We start from the raw sequence: 15,007 nt of genomic DNA, 5'->3' as shown, positions 1-15,007 counted from the left end.
TTTATATAACATTTTCAAAGTAGTCATCTTACATTCAGGGTTGTCTTCCTTCTGTGTAAATACGGTAAATCTGAAGCTGAAACCAAAGCGGATATTTTTTTCTTAGGAATTCTTGTCAATTAAGTCTTATGTCTTTTGAAAATTCTGCTTAAAGAAACTATTTCTTTAATAATGAGGCAGTCCTAATATGTTGTTTTATCAATGCAAAATACAAAAATATGCTTGTGAAGAGTAGCATCTAGTGGCCAAGTATGCTAAGCACAGGATTTTCTTAACATAAAGAATACTACTGATGGATTGTCATGGCCTTTGTTCACTTTAATTTTTTGAGCGCAGCTCATTCAGCAGGAATGTTTAAAAAGTATTTGACACATTCCATTTGAAAGGTTCTATGCCATAGTGCTACAAGTATAGGATGCATTTTATTTCTATGAAGCAATTTTGTTTTATGTTGTTTTCTTCTGTGGGTGATCTGTTTGCACTTTTAGAAAAAAATGTTTAATATCTGTTCTTGGTTACAAATACCGTACTCTTTGGTTAAAGCTTACAGTAAAAATATATATACGGTATATTATTGATTATAACTGACCTTTGCTTGCCCTAACACATTTTTTATTGTCATTGGCAGAACACTGGGAACATCCTACACACTTTGACTCAGCATACCAGGTGTGATATTAGCATATTTTTCTCATAATATTAGCTACTGGGAGCTTTTCATCTGTGATATATATCTATCAAGTTGTTTTTATTTCTAGGTATGTTACAACGTGTGCCTTTGCACCAGATATTCCATTATTTGCAACAGGTTCTATGGATAAATGTGTGAACATCTGGCAGTTTGAACCAAAACAACTTTTCACAGGTTAGTAAAGGTATTTGCTTCATCATGTTTTTAAAATATTCATCATTTGTTAACTTATTAACATAAGGTAAATATATGACTCTCTCTTATACACACCCACCAGCACACATGCAGAGATGAAACCACTAAGTTAGCCAGTGTCTTATTCTAAAAGGCTCCCATGGTTTTCCAAGGCCTCTGTTAGGTCTTTCCCAGTATACTGTAGATAAACAACAGTAAATATGTTGTTTGCCCTTTCATAAGTGTGTAATGTCAAGTAATTATATGTTGATTAGCCCTTTCAAAAGCTTTCTGCAAACATATTTTCTGAACACATTTGTGCATTACCATTCACTAGAAGTTCATGTCAGCTTCAATACATTATGCCAAATATATACAGTATTTGCTGGCGTATAAGACTACTTTTTTGCCCTGAAAAACATGCCTCCAAGTGGGGGGGGGCGGGGTCGTCTTATACGCCGGGTGCACTTCAGTTGGGATAGACATAGCTGCCCATAGTGGCCTCCCGATGCCCGCCCACCTCATTCTACATACCATCCAGTATCGCGCGGTGGGTCATCAGCGTGGCTGCGGCGAGCATCAGCAGTGAGACAGGGGTGCCAGCCTTTTCGGCGTGACCGGCCCGTTCTGCTCGGCGGGAAGCAGCGGTGCTCCGGCCCGCCCCTTGTCTACGCAGAGCTCGCACATGCGCACTAGTGCCGGTCACAGGGAGATGCAGGGGCGGGCCGGAGGCGCTGCGGCCATACAATGGTGTGCGGAAGAGGGGGTAGTCTTATACGGCGAGTATATAACAAACTCTGTATTTTGAGTGGAAATGTTGGGGGGTCGTCTTATACGCCCAGTCGTCTTATACGCCGGCAAATACGGTAAACAAATTATAAAATCAGTTTAAAATAAAAAAAATCTCTAAGATAACCCAACCACAAAAGATCTTCTGAAACACAAGCTTTGATGAAAGGTTACTTGGTGGTCAGTTCCATCACTGGAAAAGCTTTCGTGCAGTCAAGGGTCAATCTTGATCATAAAAGGTATCGAGACCAGAATATGCTGTGAAGAACAGCATTCACAGACTTGTATTGAGAAATATAGAACCACAGAAGCATTATATTGAAAGAAACCTTCAACATTTGGGAAACATTTTTCCTATTTTGCACACAGTACAAATGGGGACCTGTAAGATTTAGAGAATAGGAAATCCTACTTCCCTTGGCCAGTCCCCCTCCATATCCGTTCCTCTCCCTTTTTCTTTCTTTCGGTCCCCCTTCCCTTATTTCCTTTCACTGCTGGTTTGGGCTCCTGCTTCTCAGTCCTGCTTCCACCCCTCTGCTCATCAGTTACTTCCCCCCCCCCCCTCAATCTTGCTCTGTTTTGTCCCCCTCTTGTCACCTGCTTACACCTTTCTTCCTATCCTGCAGCCTCTGTGGTCCCTCCCCTTTCACTTTACTGTCCTGAGACACCAGGTGATGGTCAGGCTGACTAGTGCCAAAACTAGATTCTCCAAGATTTTCACAAGCTTGTTTTGCAGTGATGAGAAAGCCGACTTGTGTAGAGTTTTTGGTATGGAGTGGGATATATAGAAATGTTATTTATTTAATTTTCTTTTGATTTTCTCAGAAACTACACTAAAAGAGAGTCCAAACACATCCATTGAGAACTGGTCAGAGGAAGATGTTTCAATTTGGCTATGCAATCATGGTTTAAAAGCCCTAGTTGAGATTTTCCAGAAGAATAACATTGATGGTAAAGAACTCCTGAGTCTTACCAAAGAAAGTTTGGCTGATGAATTAAAAATTGGTAAGAGTGCTCAAAGGAAATTTTTTACATTTTAATTTTGTTCATATGATATATTTTGTTTTACTTTAGATACGGCTCTTATTAAAAAGTTTGGATATACTAGTGACAAAATATTGTCTGCATTTTTTCTGTTATTTACAGTTTCACTTTATCCTGGTCTAAAAACTTTTAAGCCCCAGGCTACTTGAATTCACAGCATGGTGATTGTGTTCTTCGTGTTCTCACAGCTTTTGAAGCAATGTATACATTTTAAAAGAGATCTTTCTCCAATCTTATTCTTTATTTGTAGCTAGTTGACCTTGAAAAGCCCATATAGGATACTGCATATAGGGATGGAATTCCTCATTCCCCCTTGCCAGCCTGTAAGCACTGGTAGAGAATGGGACAATTGCCAGGAGGCAGGAGATCTGACTTTCCTCGGTTGATCGGTGGGCCGAGTATGGTAGGAATTGGGACAATTGCCAGGAGGCAGGAGATCTGACTTTCCTAGGTTGATCGGTGGGCCGAGTATGGTAGGAATTGGGACAATTGCCAGGAGGCAGGAGATCTGACTTTCCTAGGTTGATCGGTGGGCCAAGTATGGTAGGAATTGGGACAATTGCCAGGAGGCAGGAGATCTGACTTTCCTAGTTTGATCGGTGGGCCAAGTATGGTAGGAATTGGGTGATATTAACTTGATAGCTGAGAAACTTCCTCTTGTTGAACATTAATTGTTTTTGTCAGGGCCATTTCATTCATTACGCTGACACAAACTGTATTTCTTGCTAAGGTGTTCATTCAACAGCAAGATGGCAAAACATTAGCACATACACTTTTAGGTGAAAAGCAGAAGTGGGACACCACAGTTTCCAAAAACTTTTGCAAATCCTAGAATATCCCATTATATCACATCAGTGCACTGGCATGCTGTCAGCACACCAGTCCCTGCCTGCAAAATGCTGCTGATGCTTGGCTGCTGTGACCTGGAAGCCCCACTTAGAATGTTTCAGGAGTGGACCTGAAAATAAGTGTGTGGAATTCTCCCTGTGTGTGCTCTTGGATTTTGCATTTCCTGTGGTTTATTTCATTGGTTTAAACAATCCGGTTTCTGTTCAGACATCTGTATAGATTTATTTTAATAAAGTGAACTGTGGTATTCCTATAATCCGTATGTTGTAAATTAGGTGGAAAATCCTGCCATAGAGCAGAGGGTCAGATGTCTCTGTCCTGCAGTGCTGTGATTTGAGCCTCTTGGATTTAGTGTATGTTCTGAAGCACTTCTGTGTGCCATTTTTGTTTTATTTGGAATTACATTAGGGAAATGTTTACTTTACATGTGGCTCTTTTTCTTCAGCCTAGTGGTGGTGGTGCTGCCCCATTTACCACTGGGAGCTATCAGATCATTATACATTACTAGATTTTAGGACTTGCTTCTTGTTTTCACCTGCCATCGGCCACCCACAAGCTAGAAAACATAAAGAACTTTTGTAGCTTAAAATCCATCACAGTTGCAGTTTATTCAGTTTTTTAAAAAATAAAAAAGAAATTTGCATTTCCTTAAATATTCAAATAGGCCAAATTCCCAAAACTTATCAGTTGAGACCAAACAGTTAATGCTTCTACAAAAATTGAAAGCAGTGGGACTAAAGGCAGAGTCCCCAGACAAGGTAACCTCTAGTGAACACACAAATGTTCTGTGTGTGTGGGGGGGGTGGAAATCAGCCTAATAGCTTGTTGAGTACCGGGATTTTTTAATGATACCTCTGAGAACTAATTATAAGCCACAGATAAGAAAATAGAAGTACATTTGGTGGAGCTTGTCATAATGAGACAAGTTGTATGTTACATTAGGTAAACAAATACTAAATATTTTTGTTAGCATAAACGCTGTCCCCTACAGTTCCGAAAAAGTTAACAGAATAGTTAATAGGCAGGCTGGGTTTTTCTCCTTTTGCATAATAATTACAATGCAGAGTACATTCCAGGGAGATACAGTTATGACTCTCAAATATATATATTTGCCATGTTGATGATTTTGCATCCACTTGGATGCCTTATTTAGATCTGGAAATACCACACCAAACATTGTTCTGTCAATATAAACGGAGTTGCAAACTGTGGTATCTGGAGAGCAATAGCTGTATAAAACCACTGCACCATGGTAAAGCATTGTCCTGATCAAATAGAGCAGAAAACGTGTTGCTCTGGTTATCCTCAAAAGGCAGGACTGAAAGTTAAACTGTATTCAGTGGGAGTTAGTTCCCTTTGAAATCTATTTCTTTTTCTTCCCAACTAAATTGGATCTGTCAAAGTCTTTCCAAACACGATCAATTCTTATTTGAACCTTCCTTGTGTCAGGAGCCTCTTTCCATCTATTCTGTACAAGGTGCTGAACTATCCCCCCCCCCCTTAAACTAAATTGCTGAACTGAGATTCTGTTTCAGTCAGAGGACTCTCCCTGCTCATTTGGAATACTGTGTGCAGTTCTGGTCAACGTATTTCAAAAAGCACATTGCAGAGCTGGAATATTGACAGAACAATGTTTGGTGTGGTATTTCCAGATCTAAATAAGGCATCCAAGTGGATGCAAAATCATCAACATGGCAAATATATATATTTGAGAGTCATAACTGTATCTCCCTGGAATATACTCTGCATTGTAATTATTATGCAAAAGGAGAAAAACCCAGCCTGCCTATTAACTATTCTGTTAACTTTTTTGGAACTGTAGGGGACAGCGTTTATGCTAACAAAAATATTTAGTATTTGTTTACCTAAAGTATAGAAAAAGTATAGAAGAGGGCAACCAAAATTATTAGAGGATTGGAATGCCTTCCCTATGAGGAAAGGCTGAAGAATTTGGGACTTTTCAGTTTAGAAAAGAGACTGCTTCTAAGGGGGGACATGATAGAAGTTATGTGTGGAGTGGAGAGACTTGATAGAATTTTCTCTCTTCCAAAATACTAGAACTTGAGGGCATCCAGTGAAGCTGATCGGCAGTAGATTTAGGATAGACAAAAGGAATCTACACAGTGAATAATTAAAATGTGGAATTTGCTGCCAAAGGTTGGAAAAATCCAATGCATAATTATAGGATTGGGGAGACTTGTCTTGGCAGTAGTAAAAAAAGGATCTAGGGGTCTCAGCGGACCATACACTGAACATGAGTCAGCAGTGTGATGCGGTGGCTAAAAAGATAAATTCAGTTTTGGGTTGTATCAACAGAAGTATTGTGTCCAGATCACATGAAGTGATGGTATCACTTTACTTTGCTCTGGTTAGACCTCACCTAAAGTATTGTGTTCAGTTTTGGGCACCACAATTTAAGAAGGATATAGACAAGCAGGAACATGTCAAGAGTAAGGCAACGAAGATGGTGAGCGGATTGGACACAGAGTCCTGTGAGAAAAAATTGAAGGAGCTGGGTATGTTTAGCCTGGAGAGGAGATGACTGATATGATCACCATCTTCGTACTTGAAGGGCTGTCACATAGAGGATGGTGCAGAATTGTTTTATGTTACCCAAGAAGGTTGGACCAGAAATTAAATCAAGAGTTTTCAGCTAAACATTAGGAAGAACTTCCTGACTGTTAAGAGTGGTAATGGGCTAGATGGCCATCTGACAGCAATGCTGATTCTGTGAATTAGGCCGATCATGAGAAGGAGGGCAGGAAGGGTTGCATCAGAGCTTAGTTCTCGTGGCCCTTTCTTACACACCTAGGGGAATGCTGATTACCACTTTGGTGTTAGTCAGCAATTTTTTCTCCAGGCCGCTTTGGCGAGGAATCCTGGAGGTTTTTTGCCATCTTCTGGGCATGAGGCAAGGGTCACTGGGAATGTATATGTGTGGGGGAGGATGTGTGAAGTTCCTGCATTGTGCAGGGGGTTAAACTAGATGACCTTGGAGGTCCCTTCCAGCTCTATGATTATGACTGTGTAAGACAGGATGCTGGATTAGATGAACCACTGGTCTGATCCAGCAGGGCTCCTCTTATGTGCTTACTTGGTATTTTTCATGATATTCCTCTGATTTTCTACAACCCTCTGGTATGAGTTGTTGAAGTTGAGGGTGGAGAGGCACAGCATCTGCTTTGCATGCAAAAGGTTTGAGTTAGAAAGCCTTAAAAGTATTAACATTATGCATTAGAAAATCTATTTCTAGCTTTCTTTATGAATATGAGCATATACCAGTCTGGATGTCATATCCTAGGAAGCTCTCTTTCTTTGCAAGTGTGCACTCGTACTCTTTCATTGTCTGATTATTGATGGCCTCGGTATGTCTAACTTTGCTGTCTTTTGAAGAATATAGTATTTACATGATACAAGTAGTCTTTTGTGAAGGTAAATGAATATGCTTGCGATTCATGAGCCATGAGTGTAGACTGTGGACCCTATTGAACTGTTTTATGTTAATTGCTTGGTTCTTGTCCTGCGATGTTAGTTTTCTTTGCTCCCAGAGGCATTTAATTGAGAAGGTGACCAGCAGGTGGTTCACATAGCATTTCATTAGCCTATTTGATTGTTTTTGACACCTCTGTGGAAGAATACTTCATTACCATGCAAATAGAACCAGCTTCTTTTCCAAGCTAATTGCCATGTAACAACATAAACAATGGTTAAATTAGGACAGCATGCCCCACTGAAACAAAGTACAGCCATTTCCCACTAGTAGCAGTTACACAATAGGAGGAACAATGTCTCCTGCATCACACACCCAGCCAGAATCTGCTTGTTCCCACCTCTTTCCCAAGAAATTATGGATTTCCCCCCCTAAAACTTGACCAGTGTTGTGGGTGCTCTGAAAACTTTGAACACAACTTTAAACTCTTTTTGTGAGCCTATTTCTGCATATGTAGGAAGGGTTGTAGGAAGTCTTTCTCCAATTAATGACTCATTAGTATTGTTGCAGTTTCTGAGCATATTGTAACTGTTTCTGAGCATGTTCATACTGGTTAGTATAGTTCATAAAGGAGTTCAGGTTAGGGTGGGTTTTTGTTTTTTGGGGGGATAATGTTGCAATTAACGTAGATTGTTTTGTTTGAGCACATGAAGCTGTCTTGAATGAGGGCTTATTGTGTTTAGTGGTTTAGGTTTTCTTGTGAGACTGGCAGTGGCAGTCCAAGGTTTTAGGCAGAAGTCTTGCTTTGGCTGCTCTCTGATCTTTTTAACCAGAAGTGAGGGGGATTCAATCTGGGACCTTCTGCATGCAAATAGGTACTCTCCAATAGAGACCAACCTGTTTGGTTTTTCATTTAAAACTATTGAAGTTAGTGTATCAAACTGGTTATTCATGCAATGCCAAGCTTTAAGTAAAACTACTAGAGAGTTGTGTTTTGTTGTGTTACAGAGCAAGGAAAGTTTTGGTGGTGGCCTGAATGAAATATTCATTCATAGTCATTTTTCAAGGTTGAGCTGTAAACTACAAAGTCTAATGTGTTTGATATGTTAATTCCTTTCCAGAATCTCTGGGCCTTCGCACCAAAGTATTAAGGAATATTGAAGAACTGCGGATGGAAAGGAAATCTGCCCTTGAGGGTGTGCCTGATGAATTCCTGTGTCCTATAACTAAGGAACTTATGAAAGAACCAGTCATTGCTGCAGGTAGATATGAAGTAGAATAATCTCTGTGTGTTTTAAATGCAAAGATAAATGATTGGATCCTGAACATTTCTACTTATAGTATCAGCGGTCCAAAAAATTCCTTTCTTTTTGTCCCCCCATTCAAACTGTCCATAAAGCTAATTGAATAACTTTGTTTTCTAGCCCTGTCCCAAAGCTGGTGGAGGGGAGGCTTTCTCACCCCTTCTGGGTGTTCCAGAAATATTGGTCAGTGACCCAAAAAGCCTGTGCTTGGGTTGTTGTGCTATGAACTCTACAGAGAGGGCACAGAAAAGAATCTCTGCTAAATGCTGCAATGCTCTTTACTTCATCTGTACCCCCCTTTTCTCTAATGTGGGGGCACAAAGTATATTACAGCATTTCCCCCTTTCCATTTTATCCTCACAACAACTGCGAGGTAGTTCAGGCGGAGAATGTGTGACTGACTTGGTCACCCAGCAGGTTTAACACATGGCAGAGTTGGGACTTAAACCCATGTATTACAGATCCTAAGCCAGTACTGTTATACCACCCTGGGCTGTTGTATGCAGGGGGAAGACTGTCTTTCAAGTATTATGGCGCCTCATCATGAATGGCTTTAAAGATAATCATCAGCACCTTGAATTGACTCTGGCAGCTAATTGGAAGCTAGTTATGGGACCTCAAGGTACAATACAATTCTGACTGCTGGACTGTGATCTCTCTCTCTCATACACCCACACACAAACAAACCTGCAACTGAATCCTCTCAGTTGTCCTCAAGAACTGCCTCAAGTACAGAATATCGCACCAATCCAGCCACAAGGTTACTGAAGCAGAGATCACCATGGTCAGAAAATGCACCTGCAGATAAGGAGCCAGCTTCCAAGATTCCTGATCTCTTTTCAGCAAAAATTGTACCTCAGGAGAGGGAGAACAATTCCATTCTCCCATAACCACTTGACTACATTCCGAGGCTTGTTTAAAGTGATGGTCCCAAAGTTTATTCTAAGTGCCTATGCAAGTCACTGAAGAACTAAATTGATATTGCTTAAATGTAATTATGTGAAGGTCACATAAAACTTCACAATCTTGGAGTGCACTTGCACTGATGTTTTACTGTTGAATCTGTCCCTTAGGTCTAATATATCCCCTGGGAAGCCCAAGAGACTTTTGGATGGTTTAAGTAATGAGATGGTATTTGTCCTCCTGGACAGACAAGTTAGGTAGTGTGACATTTTCTCCAAGGAGCATCCTCATGCTCTTTGCAAAAGATTGTGAGAGATTGCTGACCCCCTTTTTCTGCTGGTTGCTGACAATAAAAAGGAGCAGCACATCTCTTTCACTACCACCCCTCAACAACAGTGAGGGCAACACAGAAGTGAAGTGCTATATTGAATGTGAGGGTAAAGTACTAGTGTTTGAAAGCATAAACCCGCTCTGTCTTGCTATCTACTCATAATTTCCACCTTATTTCTTTTCATTTCTTGCCCAACAAAAAATACTTTTATGAGACACATTAGACATTTCAGTAAACCTGTGATTACTATTTCTGTGCCTTTATATCTTCTTCCTTTGATATCCATCTCATGTCTCAAAAGTGCTAAATAACAAACATTAGGATTCATTTCTTCCTCTTGTGTGTGTTTTTAATCGTGATAGAGACAAACAAACTACATTTATTAAGTGGTAATTGAATCTCAAAATAAAAAAGTGTTTATGCTTCTGAAGAAGCTGTGTATAACTCAGCCCATAAGCAAGCAATGGTTTTTACAAGAAAATGGCGTTACAGACATGACTTTTTATTTAGCAGCCCTGAATGAGGGCTATTAAAATGCAGATTATCAATTGTAATTTACTGCCTAGTCACGTCACTGTTTTGGTGCTGCTGTTTTATACATGAAAGGCAGTGGGCACAAGGGACCTTGCCTAGCAGCTCTGATGATTCCTTTGACAGCTCTGTGATGAACTTTGGAAAGCAATTTTAAAGCCAGTATTCAAATCAGTAATAGAATAGATGAGCATCACAGCCTTCTACATTTAGCAGATTCTTGGTGAAGAGGGATTTATCTTTTAGGAGAAGCTAATGTTTGGTCTTCTATTGTAGCACTTATTTATCCTGATAGTTTAATAACAAGAAAATCAGTAATCTAATTTTCTGTGAGGAAGGGGGAAAAACCTATCTCCAGTGATGTGCAATTGCAAGATATGGGTATAATTTGATTACAATTACTGATGTTTTCGGGGCGGGGATCCACTGGCTCAGTACAGCTATCTGAAATTTTAGTAAGCCTTTATAGAATTTAATAACGAAGAGGGAAATGTTCCAGTTCCAAGAAGTTTATTATCAAAATTAAGTAGTTGGAGAGACACTGGAGAAAGAGGGGAAAGAAGCCTTCATCCTTAACAGACACAGAAGAGAGGGAAAGGGCACTTCAAGTAGTGTACGAATGAGGAAATGTTTGCAAACATGAATCAGTCAGACATACTAGTGAAACAGTTAGAACTGGCTTTAGATTGCTTTAGACTAGTGGTTCTCAACTGGTGGTGTGCAGAAATAGTCTAGGTAGGATACATCACAACCTACTTGAATAGACCCTGCTTCTTGTTACAGAACAATCCACACACCAAAGCCTACTTTAGACACAATATGTGCTGCTTCTTGCTGGCAGGGGCAGGCTGCTGCTATTAGATTCACCCTGGTTATATTGTGTGTCTCATCATGTTGGTTATTGAGGAGTCATTTAAAGAACTTGCATGTGATTGTATTGAAATACTTGTTAAAACTCTTTCCTAAAATACAGTGTTACTTTAGGATTTGGTTGAACATTCCTGTTAGTGATTCAAATATGTTTATGATTTCTCTTTAGATGGCTACTCCTATGAGAAGGAAGCAATGGAAAACTGGATTGTTAATAAAAGGCGCTCGAGTCCCATGACAAATCTCCCTCTTCAGAGACTTGTACTTACCCCAAATAGAACTTTGAAAATGGCTATAAATCGCTGGTTAGAAACACAGTCAATGCACAATCAAAATCCACTGTTTTAAATAACGAATATTCCTTCAGATTACAGGAGGTGGGTAAATTCACGGTGTACTTCTGGGTTTCAGTATCTGACATGTCTGTAAATGAATCTTATAAATTCCTTTACACCTAAATGTGAAAACTGAAAAAAAAGAAACATTCTGTAGAGACAGAATTATAGAATATATAAAACAAATGATCATCGAAAATGTTCACATGAAAAGTAAAGCTTGTGGACATCTTTTGCAGCTAAGCGTATGAAGCCCTTTGTGGCAGGAAGCATAGTAGGGCTTTGAAAAATTTTCATCATTGGCATTTTAGATTTTGCATACCCCGATTATTATTTGTGGCCTGGGACACCAGTCAGCCCTGGCAAAAGCACTCTGGCTAGAAGCCAGCACTTGCATCCTGCTTCTTTATTAGCTATTACGTATCTTCGGTGGAGCATACCTAAGTACTGAATGACAAACCTCTCAAAACTATGCTGAGAAGCTAATTAAGTGGGGAGACATCAGTGCTGTTTCCTACAACTGCTATGCTCATAATATACAGCACAAACAAATCGTGTGGGGGGTGTGCCCCAACTCACAAGTAGTCTGATGTGCAGTGATTATCATGCTCACTAGAGGATCAGCATGGAGCCTGTCACCGCAGAGCGAACGAACAGGAAGTCGGTCTCAAAAGGCTGGAAAAGTAACCCCCTTGAGCCTGGTATGCGGCCATTAAATTCCTGACCAACCCTAAAGGTGTGTCACTGATGAAACTTTATCTTGTAGCAACAAACTGCATACGGCTGGATCATAACCTATATTAATAGTCTTTTATTTCATATGGGAAAAATACAGTAGCTGTGCAAAAAAATAGATCTACAGAACGAGAGAATAAAATAAGATTGTACAAATACCAAGAGAAACAATAAATAAGCTAAAGAGTAACAATTCATTTAGAAATTGCAAATTCTTTATGGAATTTTTAAAAATCGTGCGAGAATGCCATTACAATGTACATACATACTGTACACAAGGGAGTAATTTGTTAAAAGGTTGAGCTTGTACAAGTTGGGAGTATTCTTTTTTACTTACCCTTTGTTACTTACAGGAATGTCCTTACAAACCAGTCATCTTGAAAACATCCTTGCCACTAAGAAGTTTCCCACTGAAGCACTGAGGGAAAAGTATCAGATGCCCTTCCTATAAAAGTAAATTCAGATATTCCTCCCACCAATGTTCACTGGGGAGATTTATAAAAACATAGCAAAAACTTGCAATCCTCTTCCTTATTCTCCATCTTGTTACTTACATAGCACCTCAAAAGGTGTTTAGATAAACTATGTAAAGTGCTGTTATATGTTGTTAACATCTCATATATTTAACTCAGTGCAATAACCAGGATGTTGAACAAAATGCATGCAACCCCCTTTTGTAATTTATTTGCTGCTTTATAGTAACTACAGTCAATTATTCACACAATCAATTAAAATATGGCTGCTGAATGACTTGCACAGAAGTGACATAAAGTTTCCTAAAATTACACCTGTATCTTTATTAAGACGGAAGAGTAATGCTTAATTTTCCTGACAGGGAAACAGTGATGGACAGATCCAGATGTGAAGTATATCCCACCACCTTGCAGGAGTTAAAACAATATTTAACAGGATATATACATGACTGTACAAAACATTTCAAAAGACTTAGCTTGGTATTTTTACTAATATAGTTAATCAGGCAAGCATGTTTAAAATCCTCTTTTAAAGTTGACATTGATGGAATTCCACCTCCATTGCAGCAATAAACAGCATCTTAACTAAGTGGTGGTAGCCCATATTTTGTTCACTGGACAGCCTGTTTTAATGTTCAAGAAGTGGCTGGATGATTAAGTTTGTTATACACCCTGTAATATCAGCTCTTAATATTAGTTGTTATATGCCACTATGTGCTAAGTTTTACAACCAAAGAAAGACATGGTTTGTGATAAAATAGAACTATTCACACATTAGATTCTACAAAAGATCGCTTTGGCTTTGTAGAAGTGACATGACTTGAATGAATGTCTTTATTAAGCTGAGAGTGCTGTTTAGAGAGAACTTCCTGATACAAATGAGCCACAGGCTTAGCTAGCCTGCTGTCTTGTGAGGAGGCAGATGCTTGGCACTTGAGTTCCTCAAGTTCTTTAGACTGCATCCCATTCTGGATACTTTCCCCTGATGCTAAAATGGAAGAAGAAGAGAACGTTTGATTTCCATAGCTGCCCAACTGCTTGGCAGGGAACTGCTCGCAACTTGAAGTTCCTCCAGTTGTTGCAACGCTTTTCAGGAATCCTTCTGCAGTCTGGCCATGCCAACTGCGATTTGGTGGGTTCATTTGCTGCTGGAACCGTGCAGTTTTATCCATGATTCCCATGAAGGGAGTATTCCGAGGCCTATGTTCTACTGTTCCACTCTGACCTTGGTTGGTTTTGCTCTCCTTCATTCGAACATCAGGACCTTGCCCTTTCAGACTCTCGGAGAAGCTGCTGCTTGAAGATAAGCTGCTTGTTGAACTGGAAACTATCAAATTGGCAGAACCTGGACTAGAAGTCACAGAGCTTTGCTGCCTTATCTCACTAATTCCTTGAGATGGAAACTGACCTGTTTTCTCCATGCTTGGAGGAGCATGGACAGCTAGTCTCTCATGAGTTTTGGATTTAGTTAAGAAAATGTGAGAAGATCCTTTGTCATTATGCTGCAAATACGAAAACTGCCCAGCTGTTAGTCTTTCACTGAATACTGAAGAGCTATTCCCTGTAGTGACACTTGCAGAAAGTGTGTTTGTACCATCCAAATGCTGGCTTTTATTGTTGCTTAGATTTATCAGATGCCTGGAGGGCACAGGGCTTGGAGGAAGATACTGAAGAGGCTGGGTCTTTGTGCCAGGCTGACCACTTCCAGCTCGTGTCCCAGACTGGATGGAATTCAGATGTTGATTAGTTTTTACTATCTGGGCTTGTTTTGTGGGCTGCATTGTCAAGCCAGGCTCTCGCAGGTATTTACTGCCTGCTCTATTTGGGGGGGAAATGGGCCTGAATTTCTGGGGATTCCCTTCTGGAGGGTTTCTGTTGGAAGAGGAAGCAGCGTGGGAAAGCGGCAGCCTCTGTGTAGATGGACCAGGCACCTCCTCTTGCAAAAATTCCTCCTCTTCTATCTCTTCCAAGCTGAAGGGGTCCTGCGCAAGAGCTTCACCCTCATTGTCAGAGTCATTACTCTGCTGGGTTGGCAGAGGACACTGCTGCTTTTGTTGCTGTGTTCTCTGGAGCTGTTTGCACTCCTCTTCAACTCGAGCTAGGAGTCTCTTTATTTCTTGGTTTCCAGGGCACAACTTTATGGCTTCACGCAGATCACTGAAGGCTGCATGGAACTGCCTGGAGAAGAAAGAAGCATATTCAATAAACTAGGCATATTCACATTTTAACTACTGCATACTGACAAGCCTATCTGCAGACTCCTTGTTATGTACTACATCTTATAACTCTTAAGATCTGGATGCTTAAGTCTTACGTCCTTTCTACAGTATCCCAAAAGAGACTGAGGATCCTTTCGTTAAGCAATAGACATCTCACTAACTACTGGGGTAACAAAAGGTTTATCCACTGGTCATATTTTTGTCACGTTCTGAAGGAGATGCACTTAGGATTATATGGTACAGTCCTCATGCTTCTGGCATGTAGGAAGTTTCTTGCAACATCTGAATTTTCAGCAGAACGCATCTACTTGTTGAGATAGTATTATCTC

The 15,007-nt window shown here is 40.1% G+C and overlaps 2 protein-coding genes across 6 annotated transcripts in view; one reads left to right on the top strand and one right to left on the bottom strand.

The window, feature by feature from the left end:
* WDSUB1 (WD repeat, sterile alpha motif and U-box domain containing 1) overlaps positions 1-12,183 on the top strand; it is a 35,482-nt gene extending 23,299 nt beyond the window's left edge. For both annotated transcript variants that reach the window (XM_060257306.1, XM_060257305.1), the window contains 5 exons: positions 629-669; positions 759-865; positions 2,480-2,659; positions 8,099-8,239; positions 11,086-12,183. In XM_060257306.1, the coding sequence (XP_060113289.1) occupies positions 629-669; positions 759-865; positions 2,480-2,659; positions 8,099-8,239; positions 11,086-11,264 (648 nt within the window). In that variant the 3' untranslated portion in view covers positions 11,265-12,183. The remainder of the gene's footprint in view (positions 1-628; positions 670-758; positions 866-2,479; positions 2,660-8,098; positions 8,240-11,085) is intronic.
* Positions 12,048-15,007, bottom strand: part of TANC1 (tetratricopeptide repeat, ankyrin repeat and coiled-coil containing 1) — a 221,405-nt gene continuing 218,445 nt past the window's right edge. For all 4 annotated transcript variants that reach the window (XM_060257302.1, XM_060257303.1, XM_060257300.1 and 1 more), the window contains one exon: positions 12,048-14,637. In XM_060257302.1, coding sequence (XP_060113285.1) covers positions 13,227-14,637 — 1,411 coding nt within the window. In that variant the 3' untranslated portion in view covers positions 12,048-13,226. The remainder of the gene's footprint in view (positions 14,638-15,007) is intronic.

This window comes from Heteronotia binoei, chromosome 16 (genome assembly GCF_032191835.1).
Source record: "Heteronotia binoei isolate CCM8104 ecotype False Entrance Well chromosome 16, APGP_CSIRO_Hbin_v1, whole genome shotgun sequence".
In the NCBI taxonomy this organism is placed as follows: Eukaryota; Metazoa; Chordata; class Lepidosauria; order Squamata; family Gekkonidae; genus Heteronotia; species Heteronotia binoei.
This window is presented reverse-complemented; position numbering and strand designations above follow the sequence as displayed.